The sequence below is a fragment of the Corythoichthys intestinalis genome, chromosome 8 (assembly GCF_030265065.1).
Source record: "Corythoichthys intestinalis isolate RoL2023-P3 chromosome 8, ASM3026506v1, whole genome shotgun sequence".
Classification (NCBI taxonomy): domain Eukaryota; kingdom Metazoa; phylum Chordata; class Actinopteri; order Syngnathiformes; family Syngnathidae; genus Corythoichthys; species Corythoichthys intestinalis.
The window spans coordinates 403,968-428,248 of NC_080402.1; the positions used below are offsets into that span (position 1 = coordinate 403,968).

The 24,281-nt window shown below is 40.7% G+C and overlaps 1 protein-coding gene across 1 annotated transcript in view; it reads left to right on the forward strand.

Annotated features, from left to right (window-relative positions):
• The window catches only part of LOC130920224 (dorsal-ventral patterning tolloid-like protein 1), a 49,538-nt gene that overhangs the window by 13,889 nt on the left and 11,368 nt on the right, over window positions 1-24,281 (forward strand). Inside the window, exons 2-17 of the mRNA XM_057843261.1 lie at window positions 7,703-7,804; window positions 7,914-7,994; window positions 8,057-8,197; window positions 8,268-8,385; window positions 12,239-12,417; window positions 12,689-12,794; window positions 13,567-13,691; window positions 16,785-16,900; window positions 18,372-18,474; window positions 18,567-18,683; window positions 20,391-20,536; window positions 20,678-20,873; window positions 21,278-21,403; window positions 21,914-22,074; window positions 23,400-23,580; window positions 23,701-23,826. Coding sequence (XP_057699244.1) covers window positions 7,703-7,804; window positions 7,914-7,994; window positions 8,057-8,197; window positions 8,268-8,385; window positions 12,239-12,417; window positions 12,689-12,794; window positions 13,567-13,691; window positions 16,785-16,900; window positions 18,372-18,474; window positions 18,567-18,683; window positions 20,391-20,536; window positions 20,678-20,873; window positions 21,278-21,403; window positions 21,914-22,074; window positions 23,400-23,580; window positions 23,701-23,826 — 2,124 coding nt within the window. The remainder of the gene's footprint in view (window positions 1-7,702; window positions 7,805-7,913; window positions 7,995-8,056; window positions 8,198-8,267; window positions 8,386-12,238; window positions 12,418-12,688; window positions 12,795-13,566; window positions 13,692-16,784; window positions 16,901-18,371; window positions 18,475-18,566; window positions 18,684-20,390; window positions 20,537-20,677; window positions 20,874-21,277; window positions 21,404-21,913; window positions 22,075-23,399; window positions 23,581-23,700; window positions 23,827-24,281) is intronic.

Sequence of the window (24,281 nt, forward strand, 5' to 3'; positions counted from 1 at the left end):
TAGAGCCTTGGTATCCAGCTAAGAGAATATTACAGTGGTATGAAAAAGTATCTGAACCTTTTGCAATTTGCCCCATTTCTGCATTAAATCGCCATCAAATGTGATCTGATCTTTGTCAAAATCACACGGATGAAAAAACTGTCTGCTTTAACTAAAACCATCCAAACATTTATAGGTTTTCATATTTTAATGAGAATAGTATGCAAACAATGACAGAAGGGGGAAAAAAGGTTAAGTGAACCATCACATTTAATATCCCCCCCCCCCCGGCAGCAATAACTTCAACCAGACGCTTCCCGAAGCTGCAGATCAGTCTGGCACATTGACCAGGACTAATCTTGGTCCATTCTTCTCTACAAAACTGCTGTAGGTCAGTCAGATTCCTGGGATGAATCACTGTCTTTGCATCTCAATGGGGTTCAGGTCTGGAATTTGACTTGGCCACTCCAGAATGTGTATTTTGTTCATCTGATGTTGATTTACTTCTGTGTTTTGGATCATTGTCTATTTGCAGCATCCATCCTCTTTTTAGCTTCAACTGTCTGACAGACAGCATCAGGTTTTCTTGCAAAACTTTTGAATTCATTCTTCTATTAATGACTGCAAGTTGTCCAGGCCCTGAGGTTGCAAAACAGCCCTAAATCATGACGCTCCCTCCAACATGCTTCACGGTGGGGATGAGGTGTTGATGTTGGTGAGCTGTTCCATCTGTCCTCCACACATGACATTGTGTGGTCCTCCCAAACAATTACACTTTGTTTTCATCAGTCCACATAATATTTTGCCAAAACCTCTGTGAAGTGTCCAAGTGCCTTTTTGCAAACATTAAACGAGTAAAAATGATTTTTTTAAAACAGCGGTGGCTTCCTTGGTGGAGTCCTCCCATGAACACCATTCTTGGCAATAGTTTTACATATAGTTGATGTGTGCAGAGATATTGGACTGTGCCAGTGGTTTCTGTAAGTGTTTAGCGGATAGGGGTGTCCAAACTTTTTCCACAGGGGGCCAGATATGGTGTGGTAAAAATGTGGGGGGCCGACCTTGGCTGACGACCTTTACGTAGAGCAATATATTTAAGCAAATTTTAGCAAGCCATTCTGTGTCACATTTGTTTTTTTTTGTTTTTTTTAATTAATTATTTCGACTCTCGGGCTCTTGCGAAATACTGCTGCTGTAAAATTAAACTAACTTCAATTTGCTTCAATTTCTCGCTACGCATCTTCCCTGTAATCCTGTCGTACATGTCAATGTGTCTTGTTTGGTAATATCGCCTCACATTGAACTAGTGCTGCAACAATTAATCGATTAACTCGAGTATTCAATTAGAAAAAAATATTCAAATTAAATCTTGTTGCTTCAAGTATTCGTTTAATTAAAGTGGCGTTTTAATGGTGATTAATTGATTAGGGTGAATACACTGCCCTCTGGTCTGCCTCTTTTCACATGGCTGAATCCAACTGCTCCCTGTTAAGACCAACGTAAGCTAAGATTTTGTTTGAGATAATTTTTTTTAATGCATTCATAATTTAGTTTATAGGTATATTCAGTCGTTTTTTGTGAGAATATGTGTCTGAAACATTTGTTAAGAGCACTGTAAAAAAAAAAAAAAAAAAAAAAAAAAAACTTTAGCATTTTATAGCATTTAAGCTAGCTGACTTTTTCTATGTAGGTTGGCCAATTGTTATTTTGTTGGACATAGATCCTCATTTTTTAACATTTTTTTACACTGTTTGAGGCTCAGTTTAGGTCTTTCAATTTTTCATGTTCCTTATCCGATTACTCGATTATTCGAACTAACTAGTCCATCGATTAATTGACTACTAAAATATTCGATAGCTGCAGCCCTACATTGAACGCTTTAAAAACAGCGACTGTCTCTTTGCAAATGACGCAGACACAGTTGTTGAGTATTTTAGTGAAGAAATTGTCCAATCCACCTATCTTTGACGCGTCGGCAGTCACAGTCAACTTTCTTGTTGATTGTCGCCATTTTAGAAAATTGGGAGTAAAGGGTCACCCGGGGTAATGTTGCTTAGAGTGCTGCTTCCTTTTAGTGGGTAAATGAGGAGCAGCATTTAGTGTGTAAGCTACTTCATATGCTGGCAGCAGTACTGCTGACCAATTTATTAAGTCTGTGTGCGGGCCAGACGTTATTGATTTTATGACAGAGGCTCAAATTTGACCACGGGCCGCATTTGGCCCCCGGGCCGGACTTTGGACATGTCTGCTCTAGGGTTCTTTTTTACCTCTCTGAGTATTCTGCTCTGAACTCTTGTCATCTTTGGTGGACGGCCACTCCTTGCGAGAGAAGCAACAGTGCCAACCTCTCTCCATTTGTAGACAACTTCTCTGTCTGTCGACTGATGAACATCTAGACTTTTAGAGATGTCTTTTCCCAGCTTTAAAGTGCCTGTGACACGAAAAAGCATGTTTATTTCATAATACACGCGGTATTTTATGCTCCTGAATGATATGGACCGCTTGGATGTGTGTGGAAGCGATCGCTATATTTATTTAGTTTTTTGAATCCCGCGCCAGGAAAATGAGTGACTTCCGGCTTCGGTCTTGCATTGAGGAGGAGGGCGCTGTGACGTGTACGGTAGAAGACGTCCTCTTCACTATACAGCGTACTGTTGTGTATGGGGACGAAGGATTCAGCTGATTTTGCGGATTAATATGTTTATTTTTCGCATCACGCCAGCCAAACGGCTGCAGAAAAATCATTCTGTATGAGGGAGAGGCGTATGCGCCTTTTTGGAGTTCCCATTCACCGTGGATATTTACTGTGGGACCATTGGACTTACGAGGAAGTGAGTAAACATCTTGTTTTGTATTATGTCAAATACGAATACAGCGATTACAAAGTAAACACTACAAACTTCCTTTAAATGAAGGACTACTTACGTTTGATCATTGATAGGCATGTAAAAAGCTGTCCTAATGCTCATTAGCAGCAGCACGTTAGCGGCACAATAACTCCAGCCACCCTCTTCCGGGGAACGAATTGTAAATTGCTCTCCGCCGGGCGGTTTGCCGATCCGCGACAACAATAGACAACCGGGTCGTCATGTCAAATAATCCAGGATAGTTATGTTTGATTTTCAGCTTTGAAGACTTTGAAACATCACTCGGTTCGGGTTAGCATGTCAGCTAGCTGTCACGCCTTCTGGTTTGTTTACATTCTCCGAAGCCGGGGAAGGGAAATGACATATGTTCGATTTAGGTGTCATAAAATATAGTTCGGGAGGTGCGACAGTAAAGGTGAAGTCGACAGTTTTGACCAATATGGAGTAATTTTGCCATGTCGTCCTGAATAAATGCATTTTTATTATTTCATATTCCATTCAGCACAAGACTGTTATTTGTCATGACCATGCCATTTATTTGGCAATTGGGGAAAATACTTGGATAAAAAGAATATCCTGTAAAAATATTGAAGTAAAGAGACAGAAACAATGACATTTTGCCGCTCTCTTCGTTGCGTTTTCCTCGTTGTGAATAGTTCCCCCTCGACGGGCTGACTGGTCCTTCTCAAGCCATTTATATTGCTATTGGGGAAAAATACTTGGATAAAAAGAATATCCTGTAAAAATATTGGAGTAGAGAGACTGAAACAATGACATTTTGCGGCTTTCTTCATCGCGTTTTCCTCGTTCTGAATAATTCCCCCTCAATGGGCTGAATAGTAAAATCGATGAGCCCTGTCTATCTACCGCTGACGTCATCCACCTGTTGGGGACGCTAAAGCCCTATAATGGTAGGCGTGGCTAACCGGCAGATTAAAAGGGTAATTTCTCGTCATCTGTGCTTTGCTAAATTGTTGTATATAGTCGAATCGTCTCAAAATATGATTCTAATTCACATAATAATGCCGTTTAAGACTTTTTTTCTCGTGTCGTATGCCCTTTAAACAAATCAACAATCCTTGATTGCACGTCTTCAGACAGACCCGTGATGCACATCAGACAATGCTTCTCATCAAGACATTTCTTACCAGGTGTGTGATTTATAGCGAGCAGGGCAGCTTTAAACCACTCATCCGTGATTGGGCACACACCTGACTTAAATTGTTTGGTAAAAAATGGTTTCAATTGCTCTTTAAGTCTACTTAGGCAGAGGAATCACTTATTTTCCCCCTTCTGTTACTGTTTGCATGCTATCCTTATAAAAATATGAAAACCTATAAATGTTTGGCTAGTTTTAGATAAAGCAGACACTGTATTTTCATCTGTGTGATTTTGACAAAGCTCAGCCCACATTTGATGGTGATTTTATGCAGAAATGTGAGAAATTCCAAAAGGTACAGATACTTTTTCATACCGCTGTACATGAAAGGGGGGGGGGGGGCTGACTAACACTAGGGCAAAAGGTAATGGGCAATTACATGGATATTGCCCTAGTTAGCTTTGTTTGTGCAATTCCAATAACAGGCAAACGACTGATCCTTTGTAAGGAGCTCAATTAGCCAACCAACATGAGATGCTGTGTCTGATCAAACTACAATTTTTTGCTTGCTGCTCGTAAGGGCTGAACAGGTTATAAAAATCTAGATTTTCCACCATCCAGATTTTCCAGCCAAGCGCGGAAGTGGACTTTGCATTTTTTAGTAGTAGGAGCGTTGCGTCACCGCCACAGCACAGATGGAGGACGCCCCGAGTGTTGAATATTTCAGCGTGTCAAAGTGTGCGTCACGCCGTGTGAGTCACAGAGTTTGCACGAGCGACGGTCACATCGTTTCAGGTCAAGCATCCGACTGGGATGTGCAAAATGAAGGCAGATGGAATTTCGCCTTTTTTGAAGACCTTTAATCCGAAAGGAAAAGCAACGTGCGAGTGTGTGTGTGAAGGGCAAAGCGCTGCGTGTCATGTGTTGCTTGCCGCATCGGCCCTCACGGATCAATGGCCGATGTTCACCTTCTCCGTGCGCACGCTTGACTTTGGGCTATTTAAAGCAGCGTGACGCCACTAAGACTGATCCATAAAGTTCAAACTGGGCTTCTTCTTTCATCTACGGTCCGTAAGGTCGCCCAACATTGATTGCATCAATGTTTCATCTGGCCTCCACCATAGACTTCATAATATCCATTATGAAGTCTATGCCTAGGCTCCACGACAATCAGCGCAGTATTTCAGTATCTGACAGAAAGCTGAAATGGAACATGTACTTATATCTAAAGTTTTTACAATGTCTCATATTTCACACAAGGTTCAAGCGCTACCAAAGATTTTCATAGAAAAAAGAAAATGCGAACGAGTTGGGTTTAGATCCATTATGTTAAGTCAGTTACTCACTCAGTCTCAAGTGTGTTGGTCACTCAGACAACTGGTTAGCGCCAATTAGTTCGTTGTTTAGTTAGTCGGTTAGTCAAAACATAAAGTCAGTCACCAAATTACTTAACCCAAATTAGTTGGGTACATAGTCATTTTGTCAGTTGATCTCTCAGTCAGTCAGCCAGCGAGGCAGTCAATCAAAAAGTTGTTAGTTGATCGATCAGTCAGTCAGTCACTTCAAGTTAGCTTTCAGCCCGTTGATTAATAGGTTGCTTGAAATCAGTTAGTTCATTCAGCTAACTGTTTAGTAAGTCAGTCATTCAGCTAACTGGTCGAAATAAACATACGAGGAGAGCGGAGAATGAAGATGTTTATTCAACATTGCTAGCACGAGACAGTTTTAGCAACTTGATGTGTTTTTGGTCATTTCAAACTAAATTTACCGCGGATCGGAACATATTCTCGGCTCTCCCGTTCGCCATCTGCGTTGTCGCAGAGACGACTTCCGACGCGCAGGAGTGACGTTGCTCGTTAAGAACACGTCACGGAAATAAACAAATCTGATTGCAAGGATGATTTTGTTCTGGCTCGAGACGCCAAAAGGAGATGGGTCCCAGACTATTCTCACGATGTTTGAAAAATACAGGGAGAACAGTCTGGCCGTGCCAGGCAAATTCAACCCAACCATCTAGCCCGGGTGTTGGCAACCCGTGTTTTGAGAGCCGCATCTTTAGCGCTGCCCTAGTGGCTCCCTGGAGCATTTTCAAAAATGTTTGAAAATGCAAAAAGATGGTTGAGGGAAAGATATGGTTTGTTTTGATATGGTTTCTGTAGGAGGACAAAAATGACACAAATATTAATGTTTTCCAATGATATAAAAATGTGTAGAATAAATATTGAATTTCAACATTTCTGCCAACGAAGATTTGCGTCATAGCCTGCGACACGCGTTTCTATCAGCAGGGTGGGATGCCAGGCAGGTGGCTATTGTAAACAAACCGGCAGCCGAGTACCCAGTAGGGAGTGAGAGAAAAAGTGCGATTCCATTACTTCGGAAGAAGTTAGAGGAGCGCAAAAATAGATTTAAGAAGTGGATTGCATCGCTAAACTCCACTACTGCTACGTGTTTTGTTGCAACCCGCCAGAAAATAAAGCGTGGAAAACCGTTCACATATGGTGAGTACATGAAGGAGACATTCATCAACATATCAGAACACCTATTTGCAGACTTCAAAAACCAAACCAAGATAATAAAGAAAATCATAGACACGCCCAGATAAGGCGCATGTCATGCACGTTCCATTTTGCTGTTTTTCGAAACTTCTAAATAAAAACGACAACAAAAATCGGATTTCTTTATCGCATTTCTACAATTTCAAGAAAGCAATGAAACAATTCATTAATATTGTCATGAAGTTAAACTTGAGGTGGCATCGTACAATAGAAGTAGTCACGTGGTGCGTTGGATGCACTGCAGGGAAAATAAACATTAAATCATGAAGGCTCATCGTGTATTTTTAGCCGACTTAGTCATTTCGATAGTAGGCTAATATAGCTAATACAATAGAGATACATACAAGCATGTGTTGCCTTCATTATTAGGCTTATTTAAGGCTTTTCATTTTTTTGCGGCTCCAGATATATTTGTTTTTTTTGGTCCAATATGGCTCGCAACAGTTTGGGTTGCTGATCTAGCCAATCAACCAACTGGCTGGCTAAATAACTCAGGTTAGTTTGTTAGTTATATTCGTTGATCTGTCAGGTAGTCAGGCAAAAGGTTAAGTCAGTGACTCAGTCAGTTCGTTACTTTAAGTCTCAGTCAGTAAGTTGAGTAATTGGTTACCTGAAATGACTGTAGTTTGTAAGTCAGCCAGTCAAGCATCTAGTTAGTGGTCCATCAATTGGTTTACTCAAGTTAGTTTGTCGGTAATCAGTTAGTAATTCAGTTAGTCACCCGGTTAGCCAGACAGCCAGTCAGTGAAAGTTATAAGTCGGTCGGTCAGTCAGTCATTCAACCTTCTAGTCATCCAGCCATCCAGCAAGCTAGTCGGTCAATGAGTTGAATCAATGTGTAATTTAGTTGTGATGTCGCGTTTTCGCTTTAAACAGTAGGCGTCTCTGCCTTCTGTCACGTCTCAGTGGTAGGTAGGCGCATTCAATGCGCCTGGGTTTTCTTGGTTGTCCGACCCGAGCGAGTGAGCTTGTCGACGGAGGACGAGAAACGAGAGAGAGAGAGTTAAGGGGGAACGGGGGCAAAAGGATTAAAACGTGGCCTGATGTAACACCACCTCACTAATGGACGATCTTTTATCGTTGCTCAATCGGGCGGAAGCCAAACACCCAACTGACAAATAAAAAAAGTTGACATCCAATATTTCTTGGCTCTCATTTCATGAAGCGAATATTTGAACTGACTAAGCGCATCGTTGCAGCCGCATTCTGGGGCGACATCGCCTTGGACGAGGAGGACCTCGGCATGTTCCGAATCGACGGGACCATCCGCCTGACGCACGCCTCGCGGGGACAACCGTCGGGTGAGCCGGGCCGCATTTAACTACCTATCCTGCCGTGGATTGGACGTCTTTCACATTCAATGGCTGCTAATGGGTTAACGTAGTACCGTGCTATAATTTCTCACTTTAGGTGAGCCGGAGGACCACCTAGTAACCAAAAAAAGAGGCTCTTTGTACCTGCTTTTGGAGAGGATACGACACTTCGGCTGGGGTGAGACGACTCTCGGGGGGAAAAATAAATATGTATGTTTTAACCTGACAGTTATATTTTAGACTTCCTCCCGAAAAACTCCAGTCACAAAAGCCAAAGCGGCGATAGCGGCAAAAAGCGCTTCCCTCGAGCGGCCACCTCGCGCGCCGAGAGGATCTGGCCCGGTGGGGTCATTCCCTACGTCATTGGCGGCAACTTTACGGGTAAAAAAAAATATTAATTCACAGGTGGACTTTTATTGTCAGAAGCTAAACCTTTACTTTTGTGTCACAGGTAGTCAGAGGGCCATGTTCAAACAAGCCATGCGGCACTGGGAGAAGCAAACCTGCGTGACTTTTATCGAGAAAAGCGACGAGGAGAGCTACATCGTCTTCACCTACAGGCCTTGCGGGTGAGACTGACGGAGGGACGATACGCTCGGTCGACGATGGCTCCGCTTTCCTTCCTGTCTTGCTCCCGTTTCCGCATCCTGACAGTCACACGGTTCCGGTTACAGTTGTAATAGTGCACATCTCGGATCTGTCATTGACACTGATGGAGTTCGGACGACCGTAGATGTCAATGGTGGCCAATGAGTTAATAAGCTGACGCGCAAGGCCGCCCACGTTCATTGACAACTAAGCTGTTATCCAACGAATCGCCTATTTTGATTTATCTTGTAGACATTGTTGACCTAAATATTGTTCAAATTCTCTTTTTAGAGCTTCAATACGGTCCGTATGCTTTAAATACTGTGATTTCGCGGTTATTGGGTATCCCCCGCGAAAAATGAAAATCCACTTAGTCGATGCAGAGTTTATTTACATTAAAAAAAGATGTGTTCAATGTATTCATTCAGATTTAACAGCATTGGAAAGAGATACATACAAGACCTGATTTCCCCTTTTGTTCCGAAAGTATAATTAAAAAAAAATCCTTATATGTAAATTTTAATAAATGGTTTTTAAGCACTGCAAATGTAATAATTATGATATAAATGATATATATAAAAGAAATATATATAAATCCTTGTTATTTTAAATTTTTTAAATGTAATACTGTATTTGTCAGTTTTTAAGTGAAAAAAAAAAAGCGATGGACTGAGGGCGCAAAGTTTGACGCACGAAGTACTGAGGGATCACTATAAATCAGTTTTGTAATGAAAAGAAAAAGTTTTTTTAATCATTTGGATTTTTTTTATCTGTAATTATTTTTTGTCAATTCATATTTTTTTTAATGTAATTTAAAAAAGAATAACAACAAATATTCTGTTTTTCCTTATTACAGATTTAAAATAAAATAATGTATGTATGTATATATTATATATATATATATATATATATATACAGTACTGTGCAAAAGTTTTAGGCAGGTGTCCTGCCTAAAGTACTGTATATTTTTATTATATTATGTATATACAGGATATACTGTATGTATATATTTTCCCCAAGTGGAAGGTTCCATGATCCTAATAAATTTAATAATAAAAAAAAATATATATATATTTTTTTTATTTAATATTTGAAGTATTATGAGGGAAAGAACATATTTATATACATAAAAAGGAAAAAACTTCGTTACGAATTTTTTTTTTTAGAAATGTTATTTATACACTGCTCACAAAAATTTAAAGGAACAAAATGTTCCTTTAATTTTTGTGAGCAGTATATTTTATAAAATATTTTCAATACATATATATATATATATATATATTTTTTTTTTTTGGTATGAAAAGCCATCCATTGTTATATTTTTTTCTTTATTCAAGTTTAATTTTAAATTCAAATAATATAAAGAAAAGAAAATCTTTATAAGCACTTTGGGGACCTTTTGGGTTTTGTAAAGGGCTATATAAATTTGATTTAATGTATTTTTTTAATCTATTTTAAAAAGAAAAGAAAAACACTGAAAAACTGTTTTTTAATTCATGATTTTTAAAAATCTTTTTTGTATTGGAAAAACAAACACAATGAAAAAAAAAATGTATACATATTTTGCTTAAATTGATTTTTTTTTTAAAGTGTAAAATTCTGTGATATCTTAAGTCTAAGACCAATCAAATGACATATTTTTGCCTAAATATTTTGGGGGTTCCAATACACATTTCCAGTTAAAATGTAAAGCCATATAACCCTAAATAACGTCATCTATATCAGCGCCAACCCAAAAATTTGTCAATTCATTGATGATCAAAATGCTTGCTTGCGGCAGCCATTTTAAACTCGTCGGATGTTTTTTTTTCCCTTAAAGGAATGATAGAAAATGCTAATCCTCGCACCCATCCAGGCGAGTTGAGGACGTGTATGTCAAGCGACGATGTTACGGAGATTAAAGCCGTTTAATCGGATGTACATGTACATGCCGACGGACGGACCAAAAGAAACGTGAGCGGCACGGATCACGCCATTGCTCGGATGACTAAATCTGAGGGGGGGAAAAAAAACTCCCTGGGCGTAACTTTAATCAGATTTGTTAGCCTGGCACGGATATCTGGGCCAAGCAGAAAAGGACAACTTTGTTACGCGTGTGCGATACGTGAATTCGAACAGCTTTCAGTTATGAAATGGCGGCGCTGTTGGATGTAAATAAATCTGGAGGCTTTTCCTCTCCTGGATGGACCGCCGAGCAGGAAATCCTTACCCTCTGCGTGAGTGAGTTCCAACGTCAGAGAGGGCTCAAACAACCCGCCAAACACTTACGTACTATCAGATTGGAACCTTTTTGACAAAAACGTTTAACAATAAAAATATTCTAAAATCAAATTATTTTTTCTGTGGGGCCCCAAAACATATTGTGGGGAAAAAAAACATTGGCTGCCATTGACGCCGCAAGACGTCCAAACCATTTAAAATGGGACGGTTGGCAGCGAATGACCCCCCTCAAGTCCAAATAGATTGGATATCTACCAGTGATACTCATTTCAATTGACAGCAGAAGCATGAAAAGAGTTTTCATCGCCCCTGCCTCAGGGCGGCCATGTTGGTAGGGGAGACGTTCCCATCAAAGTCAATGCATTGATATTAAACTGAAGTCATAACTAGCTTATTTCTCAACCGATGAGCATCTGCTATTTACTCATTGACGGCGCTAGACAACCAATCCATTTGAAGTGGGTGGGTTGACAACTGACAATCTTTTTTCATTGGCTACCAGTCCAGTGCTGTTAATCTTACCTTAAAAATAGTAATTAATTACAGTTACAAATTCTCCCAAAAAGTCATAGCATTAGTAACTCAGTTACCTGAATGTAAGAGTAATTAGTTACTTGGCAAAGTAACTGGTGATAACGTTCATGTTTTTTTTCTCCCAAAAAAAAGTCACACAATGTGAAGTTTAAAGGGTTTTTTGGGACAATTGTCCCTAGCCCAATTCTTTACCCTAAACTTAACTAGACACAGGGGTATTGCGAATATTGCGATAACTAGATAGTAACCTTTGCTATGTGTGGAAGCCATTTAATTAATGTTGTGAATCAACCGTTAAAGTGATTAAAATTGCTCCCATTATTGCATTAGTTCTCTTCTGTTTACTTTTGAGATGTGTAAGTTTTAAAACTGTTTCATCATTTAAAGATAGATTTAAGTCAAGATTTTGCTGATTCAGGAGCATAAAAAGTTACTTAGGTTCGCTAGGAAGGTTCTCTACAACAGAGCCTTCTAGAGAAGTCTACTGCTTTAAGATGGCGGCTGTTTACTAACGCATCTAGTTCTTTATTATACATGTTGTTAATGCAGCCGTGTCTGTCATTTGCATATAGTTCTGTATATATGTGATATCTACTGAAGCATTATGTGGGCGTAGTTTGTAGGCTATCGGCTACAGTCAGGTATTATTGGAGCCACCTAGCATAGTAGCATCGCGTTTGCAACGGCGTCGCTCTCCCTTGCCTCCTCCCCACTCCTGCTCTGCTCTCTCGTCTCCGTGAGTCCGTCTTTCTCAGACTTTTTCTTACGTCAGTCAACCAACATAGTAACACACGCCTTTCCCGCCTCAGTAACGGTAACGTCAAAGTAATCAATTACTGTTCAGACTATCCGGGCACTTAGACTTCCATTCTCCATGTCAAACAGCTGAACAGGACAGGTTAAAATAAGTAATTAATTAGATTACTCACTACTGAAGAAAATAACGCTGTTAGTAACGGCGTTATTAACAACACTGGCTTCCACCCTCTCAGTTTATACGGCTTGGACATCTACTAGGGATAAACTCGTTTTAATTAAAGGCTTCGGACACTATGTGACCATTAACCTTCCGCTCTGTAGGTGTTGCTCCTACGTGGGTCGCCGCGGAAACGGGCCACAGGCCATATCCATCGGCAAGAACTGCGACAAGTTCGGCATCGTGGTGCACGAGCTGGGTCACGTCATCGGCTTCTGGCACGAACACACGCGGCCCGACCGCGACGATCACGTCACCATCATTCGCGACAACATTCAACCAGGTGAGGATGGCACTACCCACAAGTAGTTTTAGAAGTACTAGACGTCCAATCCATTTTGACGTGGGATGCAAAGTATGCGATTATTCATATATAATTTCACACCCCTATCGCCGTCAATATATATCGCTAATTGTTATATTGCCATACCATCCGATCATCGTTATCGTGAGCCTTGTATCATATTGTGAGGTTCCCTCCCTTACCTATAATGCACCTGGCCTCACCATTTCAATCCAATGTCCGCTCCTGTGTGTTTGTGCGCTTGACCCAGGTCAGGAGTACAACTTCCTGAAGATGGAACCGGGCGAGGTCAACTCTCTCGGCGAGCCCTACGACTTTGACAGCATCATGCATTACGCCAGAAACACCTTCTCACGGTAAAACGCTCGTCCGTGTCTTTACGAACTTCCCAATAATGACGATCAAAATTTTGTCCGCAAAAAAACATATTGAGTTGTACCTCGTATGAAAGCCCTTACCGAGTGCTTTTCAGATATGTAATTATTTTGTTGATAGACTTTTATACTATGCCGTTATGGTTAAGAAATATCCTTAAGGTTTAATATTAAGTGCCCCCCAAAAATTGAAACACATCCAAAAAAATGGAAACATATCGAGTCATATCTTATATCAAACGTCTTGACGTGGAGTTTACAATAAGAGTCATTATTTTTATATTTTGCGCTATCATATGAAGACTGTGAACAAAAAGCGAGCTTAAAATTCTACATGAATAGTGCGAGTACGAACCACGTAAAAATTTTTAAAGTCAAGAAGACCAGATCGACTCATATCTCATATTAAAGGTCTTGACGAGGGGTTCGCAGTTCTGTGATTATTTAATCATTTTCGCCATCATATACAGACGAACAAAAAGAGAGACTAACGTTCTATTAATTGTGTGAGTAAGAACTACGTATAAACAAAAAAGTAAAACATATTGAGTCCTATTGCATATTAAACGTCTTGACAAACAAATCATATCTCATTTTAACGGTATTCATGTCAGCATTTTATAATTATTGTGTTATTTCCCCTCAGATGCAGACGCAGAGATCAAGAAACACTAATGTCCCTAATAGCTCGCTGTTTCAATGACCACTATCTTTTGCACTGATAGCTTGAAAACGGTGCTTCTTTGTGTTAAAGGGGGATGTTCCTTGACACCATCCTTCCGTCCAGGGACGAAAACGGCGTTCGTCCTGCGATCGGGCAGCGGACCAGACTCAGTAAAGGAGACATTGCACAAGCAAGGAAGCTCTATAGATGTCCAGGTACTCCGTTACGATTACTATGAAACTGCATTTGTGCACGTGTGGGAGATGAGCTCCTTCCCTGGCTTGCCTGTGTACTTACACGACAGTTTCCTGAGCACGTTTTGACATCCCTCCGGTCCCCGACCACGCTGACGTCAATTTGTTGTAAATGTTTACGATCACATCTGCTGAATTCACGCACTCAGAACTCAATACAGTGGTATGAAAAAGTATCTGACCCTTTTGGAATTTCTCACATTTCTGCATAAAATCACCATCAAATGTAATCTGATCTTTGTCAAAATCACACAGATGAAAAAACTGCTTCAACTAAAACCACCCAAACATTTATAGGTTTTCGTATTTTAATGAGGATATCATGCAAACAATGACAGAAGGGGGGGAAATAAGTAAGTGAACCATGACATTTAATACTTTGTGCTCCCCCCTCCCCCTCTTTGCCAGCAATAACTTCAACCAGACTCTTCCTGTGGCTGCAGGTGAGTCTGGCACATCGATCAGGACTAATCTTGGCCCATTCTTCTCTTCAAAACTGCTGTAGTTCAGTCAGATTCCTGGGATGTCTGGCACGAATCGCTGTCTTTAGGTCATGCCACAGCATCTCAATGGGGTTCAGGTCTGGAATTTGACTTAGCCACTCCAGAATGTGTATTTTGTTCATCTGATGTTGATTTACTTCTGTGTTTTGGATCATTGTCTTGTTGCATTATCCAGCCTCTTTTTAGCTTCAACTGTCTGACAGAGGGACTCAGATTTTCTTGCAAAACTTTTGAATTCATTCTTCCATTAATGATTGCAAGTTGTCCAGGCCCTGAGGTAACAAACCAGCCCTAAATCACGATGCTCCCTCCACCATGATTCACGGCGGGGATGAGGTGTTGATGTTGGTGAGCTGTTCCATTTTTCCTCCACACATGACATTCCTCCCAAACAATTACACTTTGTTTTCATCAGTCCACAAAATATACTGCCAAAACTTCTGTGGAGTGTCCAAGTGCCTTTTTGCAAACATTAAACAAGTAAAAATGTTTTTTTTAGACAGCGGTGGCTTCCTCGGTGGAGTCTTCCCATGAACACTATCGTTTTGCATATAGTTGATGTGTGCACAGAGATATTAGACTGTGCCAGTGATTTTGGTAAGTCTTTAGCAGACACTCTCGGGTTCTTTTTTACCTCTCTGAGTATTCTGCACTGAACTCGTGGCATCATCTTTGGTGGACGGCCACTCCTTGGGAGAGAAGCAACAGTCCAACAGTACTCTCTCCATTTATATTGATGAACACCCGGACTTTTTTAGACGGTTTTGTATCCTTTCCCAGTTTTATACAAATCAACAATCCTTGATGGCAGGTCTTCAGACAGCTCTTTTAACTGAGCCATGATGCACATCAGACAATGCTTCTCATCAAGACATTTCTTACCAGGTGTGTGTTTTACAGTGGGCAGGGAATCTTTAAACAACTCATCAGTGATTGGGCACACACCTGACTTAAATTGTTTGGTAAAAATTTGTTTCAATTACTCTTTAAGTCTCCTTAGGCAGAGAGTTTACTTACTTATTTTTCCCTCTCCTGTCATTGTTTGCATGCTATCCTCATTAAAATATGGAAACCTATAAATGTTTGGGTGGTTTTACTTAAAGCAGACGCTGCATATTCATCTGTGTGATTTTGACAAAGATCAGATCACATTTGATGCAGAAATGAGAGAAATTCCAAAAGGTTCAGATAGTTTTTAATACCACTCTATGGGTGTGTGACATGAATTAGGAGATGAAACAGTACACAACCTTACGAGAGCTAATGCAAAAGCTGTATTCTAAAATTGTACGTTTTTGATCGGCGAAGACTTCGTAATTAGGTCAAATATTTATTGCGAGAAACACCAGTGACACACACCTCATATTAACGGTCTTGATGAGCACTTTCCATTTCTGTAATTATTTCCTCACTACAGTCTCATATGATTATACAATAAACACCTAAACATACTCAGATCTCAATATTATGGATATGAAAGACTAATTTTGCAAAAAAACAAAACAAAAAAAAACAACATATCGAGTCACACCTCATATCAACGGGCTTAATGTGAACTTTCCAGAACTACAATTACTTTGTCTGAAATTAGAAAGAAAGAAAAAAAAAAGTCTCTTTTCTAGAAGACGGCCAATCCATTTGAAGTGGGAGGGCTGGCATTCATTCGCTGCCCCCCCCCCCCCCCCCACTTCAGATGGATTGAACATCTATCATGGAAGCCAATGAGTTAGTTTCCTTACAGTAACAGTAGCAAGGCTAGAAATTTTAGCCTGGTACACCAGACTCACCGCTGTTCCAGCCATCGAGTCTGGCCACCATTCAGCGGATACAATTTCCAGGGCGGAGCAAGCCACAGCAAACAGACAGCGGAGTGGACCAATCGGCGACGGGCGGACGTGACGTTAGTAAAGCGACGAGGGCAGGACGAGGGACTTGCGCGCGGAAGTAACATACGAGGAAAGCGGAGTTTATTCAACATGGCTAGCGCGAGACGGACTGTTCGCAATGACTCATGTTGATGTGTTTTTGGTCATTTAAAACCGATTTTACCGTGGATTGGAACATATTCTCGGCTCTCCCGTTCGCCATCTGTGTTGTTGCCGAGACGACTTCCGACGTGGAAGAGCGACGTTGCTCGTTAAGAACACGTCACGCAAATAAACGAATCCGATTGGACGGTTGATTTTGTCCGTGCTCGAGAGGTCGTTAATGGGCTGGGTCCCAGACTGTTCTCACAGGGTTTGATAAATACAGGGAGAACAGTCTGACCGTGCCAGGCAATAGAAATTTAGTTACAAAAAAACAATTACAACAATAGTCATTTACTTTTTAAATGTTTTTTTTTTTTTCTGAATACATATTTCCCACGTTGTCTTTTAATTCATATTTATAAATTTCCCTTACCCAAATGGCAGCTCTCAAATGACAAGAATGAACCATCCGTCACTAATAACTCATAAATCGATATCAAATATCATTTTTAATTCATCTGATTATTATGTTGTTTTCCTGCAGTCTGTATACTCTTTGTGTTTTTTTCCCCATCTTTAAGCATGTGGTGAAACACTCCAAGATTCTACAGGCAACTTTTCATCTCCCGGTTACCCCAATGGATACCCTTCGTACACTCACTGCGTGTGGAGAATATCTGTTACACCTGGAGAGAAGGTTCAAACATCATGTCTTTTATTTCAAGGGAACTCTAGTAAAATGACATTTTGCTTCTACTGTATGTCTATTATTGTAATGTTAGTAACTCCTCCGACTCTTGGCCTTTTCTTAGCCGCCATGATCTTGAAAAAAGCAATTCATGTCTTTATAAATTCAAGGGGTGACTACTGTAATGTTGGTCTTCCCAAGTCCTCTATTTCACGTCTGCAACTTGTTCAGAATGCTGCTGCAGAATGAAAACTGCTACATCCAGACGTGAACATATTACACCCGTGTTATCATCACTCGACTGGCTTCCAGTTCATTTTAGAATTGATTTTAAAACTGCTTGCTTTTAAAGCAACACTGGCAAACATTTCAACCTTTTTCATTTTCATAACATTTTCGATGATATGTCAACTGACAGCTTAGTTGAATGACACCCTTTTTTTATATCATGCGAGGAGGCCTGTATCGCTTTCACTGGCACTAATTAACTTTGAAGAGGGTGGCAGGAACCCTACCACACAAAAAAACTACAAATGTGCTGACTGCTTTACGGCATACGTCACTTCCCCCCTTTCCCCATTTGTTATAAAGACAGAAGTCGCGCGAATTCTGCAAAGATGGCAGAGCAATAAAAGAGACAAAAAGTTTTGTCTGAGGAGGAAAAATAAGGAAAGCTACCAGGATATACAAAATAATGCCCCCCCACCTAAACCAAACTTGTTAGCGCTGACGAGTTCTTTAGCCACACGATTGTTTAGCCACAACTGGATTCATGATCTCATCACGATTCATCCTTCACACAGCCGCTAGAATCAGAAATGTCGCTTAATCCAGTGGTCTCCAACCAGGTCCTCAAAGACCCGCTGTGGGTGCAGGATTTCCTTCCAACCAAACAAGAAGACTACACTTTTTCACAAATCTGGTGTTTTACAAGTGCAATCAGGTGATTGCAGTCAGGTGCTGCTTTTTAGCAGAAACCTCATTGGTTCAACTATTTGTGCTGGATCGGCAGGTACAAAAACCACGACCACGGGGTGGAGACCACTGGTCTGCAGGCGACCGGGAGATCGTGATTTTACGACTGGTCCTCATGGGAAACGTAGTCTTCCTTAAGGCAAAACACTACCTCTTTTGTCTACTGGTGTCGCTAAAATTAACCAAAATGGAAAAGTTAACTAGTGTTGCTTTAATTCTATTCATGGTCAGGCTCTGTCCTATTTATGGGAAATTGTAACCCTCCATAACTCTGGTGGGGCTCTTTGGTTAGGGCCAGCTTCTTCTACAAGTTCTCAGGTCGAAACTTAAACAGTGGGGCGATCCAGCTTTTGTAGTTACTAAACCCCGAAATCGGCACCATTACTAAACTAGGCCTTTTTAAATCGTGGTGAAATAGGCCTAGGAGATTTTTTTTTTTTGTGTGTGTGTGTGTTTTTTAATCACATTTTTGGAGAGAAAAAAAACCTCAATTGTGCTCCTCCAGATTGTGCTAAATTTCACCACCATGGATCTGTACAAGAGCAGCCTGTGTTGGTACGACTACATGGAAGTGCGCGACGGCTACTGGAGGAAAGCGCCTCTGCTGGGTGGGTGAGAGGAGAGGTCCAACTCACGGGCGAGCACGTACGCACGCGTGCAAAAACACAATTGAAAAACGGCGCTCCCTCCGTACGCGCAGGCAGGTTCTGCGGAGACAAACTTCCTGACGTCCTGACCTCCAGCGACAGCAGAATGTGGATCGAATTCCGGAGCAGCAGCAACTGGGTCGGGAAAGGCTTCGCCGCTCTTTACGAAGGTACCTTCCTTCCTCTTTTTAACCCCTTTGTGCAGAAATTTCGCAAAACAAGCATTGGAGCAATGTTAATATTATTAATGCAAACATACTGCTTAATTTGGGGAAAAAACACTCAAATTGAGGAAGAAAAGGAAAAATACATTTTCAAAATGCATAAAATAATAAGAATTAAAGGCAAAATAGATCATTTTTTTAACTCATGGACCAGCTTGGGGGTCAGCGACCCGCTGCCCTATTGGCTCGATGGAGCTTTTTCAAAAATGTCTGAAAATGGAAAAAAGATGGGGGAGGGAAATATATTTTTAATTCGATTTCTGTAGGAGGACAAACATTCTTCTAATTCATTAATATTGTAAGGAAGTTAAACTTGAGGCGGCATCGTACAACAGAATAGTCACGTGGTGTGTCATTCTCTATAAGATGTACTGGAGGGAAAAATCATTTAATCATTATGTATTTGTAGCCAACTTAGTCAATTTGATGGTAGACTAACATAGCTAATATATACGGCATGTTTTATATAAGGCTTTTGATTTTTTTGTAGCTCCGGACATACCATTTTTTTGTTTTTTTGGTCCAAAATGGCTCTTTCAACATTTTGGGTTGCCGATTCCTGGACTAGCTCATGTTTCAGTGCCATTCATGGCAGCCAATAAGTTCAAATAAAATACATCTTTTGTTGTTATAATTTCTATTTAATAACAAACTCCTTTATTTATTTTATTTTATTTTTTTCAATTTCATTTATTCTCTTCCAGTCCAAATGGTTTGGACGTTTTTATTGCCGTCAGAGGCAGGCAGTGAGCTAAAATATACTGTATATATATATTTAAAAAATTCAATAATTACTTTTGAAAACTTTCAAAATGAATAAAAAGGTAGAACATTTGGAGTAAATTCTTTTTTTATTTTATTATAATTTGTATATTTTTTACATTTTAATTTTCTTTTTTGTGATTATTTTTATATGTAGTTTTTTTTTTCAACTTTTAAATTGTATTCTCCCATTTCATTTTATAAAACATAAGAAACACAAGAACTTCACACATGAAAATCCTCATTAAATTTTCAGTGGTGTTAGGGGGAAAAACAGCAGAGCTGAGATCGAAAAGTGGTATTTGCCATGTGGCATTTTTTTTTTTTTGCCATGTGGCAAAATTGATTTTGCCGGGTGGCAATTTTTTGCCACATGGCCCCACAAGAAATGCCACAAACCAAAATCCATTTTGCCACATGGCAAAAAAAATGCCACACGGCAAAATCCATTTTGCTAGATGGCAAAAAAAATGCTACATGGAAAAAAAACGCCACATGGCAAATCCATTTGCCACATGGCAAAAAAAAAAAAAAAAAAAAAAAAAAAAAAAAAAAAAAGCCACATGGCAGATACCACTTTTGGTTCCCGCTGTCAATATTGGGCAAAAAAAATTCAGAAAATACATTTTTTACATTGCAATTGCTGTTCAATTACAGAATGTTGCATCCAATCATCCTAAAGTTGTGAATTGAAATGAATTTGACATTTGGACATCGATTGTCATCAATGGCGGTCAAAGAGTTAGTATTATGTGTGTTTACCACTAGTAGATTTCTAATCCGTTTGAACTGGGAGGGCAGGGCGTGTAGCTCCCAGTCCGGTCCGGTCCAAACGGATTAGACGTCTAGCGACGTCCAGGGTAGCTCATGTTGTTTTTTTGGGCGGTGCAGCCATCTGCGGCGGCGACATGAACAAAGACTCGGGCCAGATCCAGTCGCCCAACTACCCCGACGACTACCGGCCTTCTAAAGAGTGCGTGTGGAGGATCACCGTGTCGCAAGGGTTCAACGTGGGCCTCAGCTTCCAAGCCTTCGAGGTGACTACCTCAATTTTTAGGACAAACAGCATTGTACTTTTCAAATAATTATTTATCTGAATTTGACGGTTTTTGTGAAAGTCATCTTGGGTTCATCGCTGACTCAAAATTTAACGAGATAATGTTTTTTGTTTTGGGCAGTTGGAGCGACACGACAGCTGCGCGTACGATTACCTGGAGGTGCGCGACGGCCCGCTGGAGAGCAGCCCTCTGATCGGCCGCTTCTGCGGCTACGACAAACCCGAGGACGTGCGCTCCACAACAAACGCTCTATGGATGAAATTCGTCTCGGACGGAACGGTCAACAAAGCGGGCTTCGCGGCCAATTTCTTCAAGGGTACGCCCGTATTTTCACACTGAACCCGTGTTGCATTTCATTTTGGGGGCCCAAAAAAAAAAAAAAATCATAAATTCTCACGATCTGGCTCGAAGGACCAAAAAATGTTCAATTGGGAAGTTACACATAACTCAGCTAAAAAGAACAAGTGGGAAGTCAGTGAAGCTTTTTTTGCCGCTAAGCTGTTGCCACCCAAGTTGCTGTCCGGGGGGGGGGGGCAACGAGCGGCATTGACATACGATGCACAGAATACAGGGACAAAGAAAGCCTGGCGAGACTCACGTTATCCTATCTGGTGACTAGCTATATTAATGAATGCATAAATGTTAACTGCGTACAGCAATATTCTAACCAGACAACACTTGCGCTGTTGCTCATTTCATTGGTCTGTCTGGGTATTCCAGAGGAGGACGAGTGTTCCAAACAGGACAACGGTGGCTGCCAGCAGCGCTGCTTCAACACGCTGGGAAGCTACAAGTGCGCCTGCGACCCGGGCTATGAACTGGCGCCTGACAAAAAGACCTGTGAAGGTAACATTCTCTCTCTCTCTCTCTCTCTGTTATTCTGAGTTTAAAAAACAAAAACAAAAAAAGCTTTCAAGTGTTTCGACAGTCTTTAGAAATGACTTAACACCAAAAAAAAGAGATTTATTATCGTTATAAATGTACAAAGCCCTAATGAAGCATGCCAGTACAATGTTCATAAAGAGTCAGTTTGGGATTTTTTTTTTCTTCATTTTTTTAGGCAGCTGTTATTTATTAGCTGTTCTGACATCGGCGTAAACACAACAGACCGGAATGAAATGTTATTAAAAAACAAATCTGGAATGTTCGTTCAGGCTACCATGCATGTTTTTGGGATGTGGGGGGAAACCGGAGTACATGCAAACTCCACACAGGCATGCCGGATCAGGGATTGCACCAACAATCTCAGAACTGTGGGGTGGACATGCTAGCTAATCTTCCAACTTGCCACGTAATATGAATGTATTTTTTATTTGGGGGAAAAATGATCATTTGTCCTTCCTTGTTGCAACTCAGCGGCGTGCGGCGGCCTGCTGTCCAAGCTGAACGGCACCATCAGTACGCCAGGCTGGCCCAAGGAGTACCCGCCCAACAAGAACTGCGTGTGGCACGTAGTGGCGCCCACGCAGTACCGCATCTCCATGCAGTTTGAGGCCTTTGAGTTGGAGGGCAACGAGGTATGTGCCATCAGTATACAGTGGTATGAAAAAGTATCTGATTCTTGGGATGTCTGGCATGAATCGCTGTCTTTAGGTCATGCCACAGCATCTCAGTGGGGTTCAAGTCTGGACTTTGACTTGGCCACTCCAGAATGTGTATTTTCTTCTTCTGAGACCATTCTGAAATTGATTTATTTCTGTGTTTTGGATCATTGTCTTGTTGCAGCATCCATCCTCTTTTTACCTTCAACGGTCTGCCTCGGGTTTTCCTGCAAAACTTTTGAATTCATTCTTCCATTAATGATTGCAAGTTGTCCAGGCTCTGAGGTAGCAAAACAGCCCCAAATCATGATGCTCCCTCCACCATGCTTCATGGTGGGGATGAGGTGTTGATGTTGGTGATGGTGGTCCATTTTTCCTCCACACATGACATTGTGTGTTACTCCCAAACAGTTGAACTTTGGTTTCATCAGTCAACAAAATATTTTGCCAAAACCTCTGTGAAGTGTCCAAGTGCCTTTTTGCAAACCTTAAACGAGAAACAATGTTTTGTTTTGTTTTTTGACTGCAATTTTTTTCCCTCCGTGGAGTCCTCCCATGAACACCATTCTTGGCCATTGTTTTACATTTAGTTGATGTGTGCACAGATATAGTGGACTGTGCCATTGATTTCTGTAAGCAAAGACTCTAGGGTTCTTCTTTGCCTCTCTGAGTATTTTGCGCTGAACTCTTGGCGTCATCTTTGGTGGATGGCTACTCCTTGGAAGAGAAGAAACAGTGCCAAACACTCTCCATTTGTAGACAACTTCTCTGACTGTTGATTGATGAACATCCAGACTTTTAGAGATGGTTTTGTATCCTTTCTCAGCTTTATACGAATCAACAATCCTTGATCGCAGCTCTTTTGACCGAGCCATGATGCACATCAGACAATGCTTTCATCAAAACATTTTTTTTTACCTGGTTTGTGTTTTATAGTGGGCAGGGCAGCTTTAAACCACTCATCAGTGATTGAGCACACACCTGACTTAAAATGTTTGGTAAAAATTGGTTTCAATTGCTCTTAAAGTCTCCTTAGGCAGAGGGTTCACTTACTTATTTTTCCCCCTTCACTCATGGTTTGCATGCTATCCTCATTAAAATATGAAAACCTGTCAATATTTGGGTGGTTTTAGTTCAAGCAGACACTGTATTTTCATCTGTGTGATTTTGATAAAGATCTGATCACATTTGATGGTGATTTTTTGCAGAAATGTGAGAAATTCCAAGAGGTTCAGATACTTTTTCATACCACTGTAAGTGCGCCATCACGTCTTTTGTGACCTCGCTACCATGTGTGCCAGGTGTGCAAGTACGACTACGTGGAGGTGCGAAGCGGCCTATCGCCCGACTCCAAACTCCAGGGCAAGTACTGCGGCGCCCAAGTCCCCGAAGTGCTCACGTCGCAGTACAACAACATGAGGATCGAGTTCAAATCGGACAACACCGTCTCCAAAAAGGGATTCAAGGCGCATTTCTTCTCAGGTGAACCCCACCCGGATCAGACGTCTATCGCAATTGTGGGGAGCCGATGAGTCCCCCAAAAAAAACAGGTTTGCTAACTTGTCTGACCTAAAGCTTTTTTTTTTTTTGCGGGTGTGCCAGACAAGGACGAGTGCAGCAAAGACAACGGCGGCTGCCAGCACGAGTGCGTCAACACGCTGGGATCGTACGTGTGCCAGTGTCGCCACGGCTTCGTGCTACATGAAAACAAGCACGATTGCAAGGAAGGTGCGTCTCAACATCGTTATCATGACATGAAATTGTGTGTAAATAAACGCTACGTCTAATCGTAGAATTTTAGTTTGGCGCCATAAAAAATGCTACGTCTAATCATAGAATTTTAGTTTGGTGCCATCTTATGGCAACTCAGAGCAAATGAAAATGTTGAGGTGATGTAGGAGCTTCATGAAATGAAAGAAAAGGATACAAAATTCAGACTCATTACTTTCACGCTTTTAATTTGAACATTTCAAAAAATATTAAGAAATAAAACAAAAGAATACAATATTTGCATTTTTTCCTAAATATAATCCTTTTTTTTTTTTAAACTCATTTTAAAAAAGAAAAGAAAGCATACAGGGCTACAGAAATCAGAATATTTACCTTTCACCATTTTTAGATAAAACAAATTAGTTTAAGAAGTGTAAGAAATAAATAAAAAGAACTCAATATTTGTGTTTTTT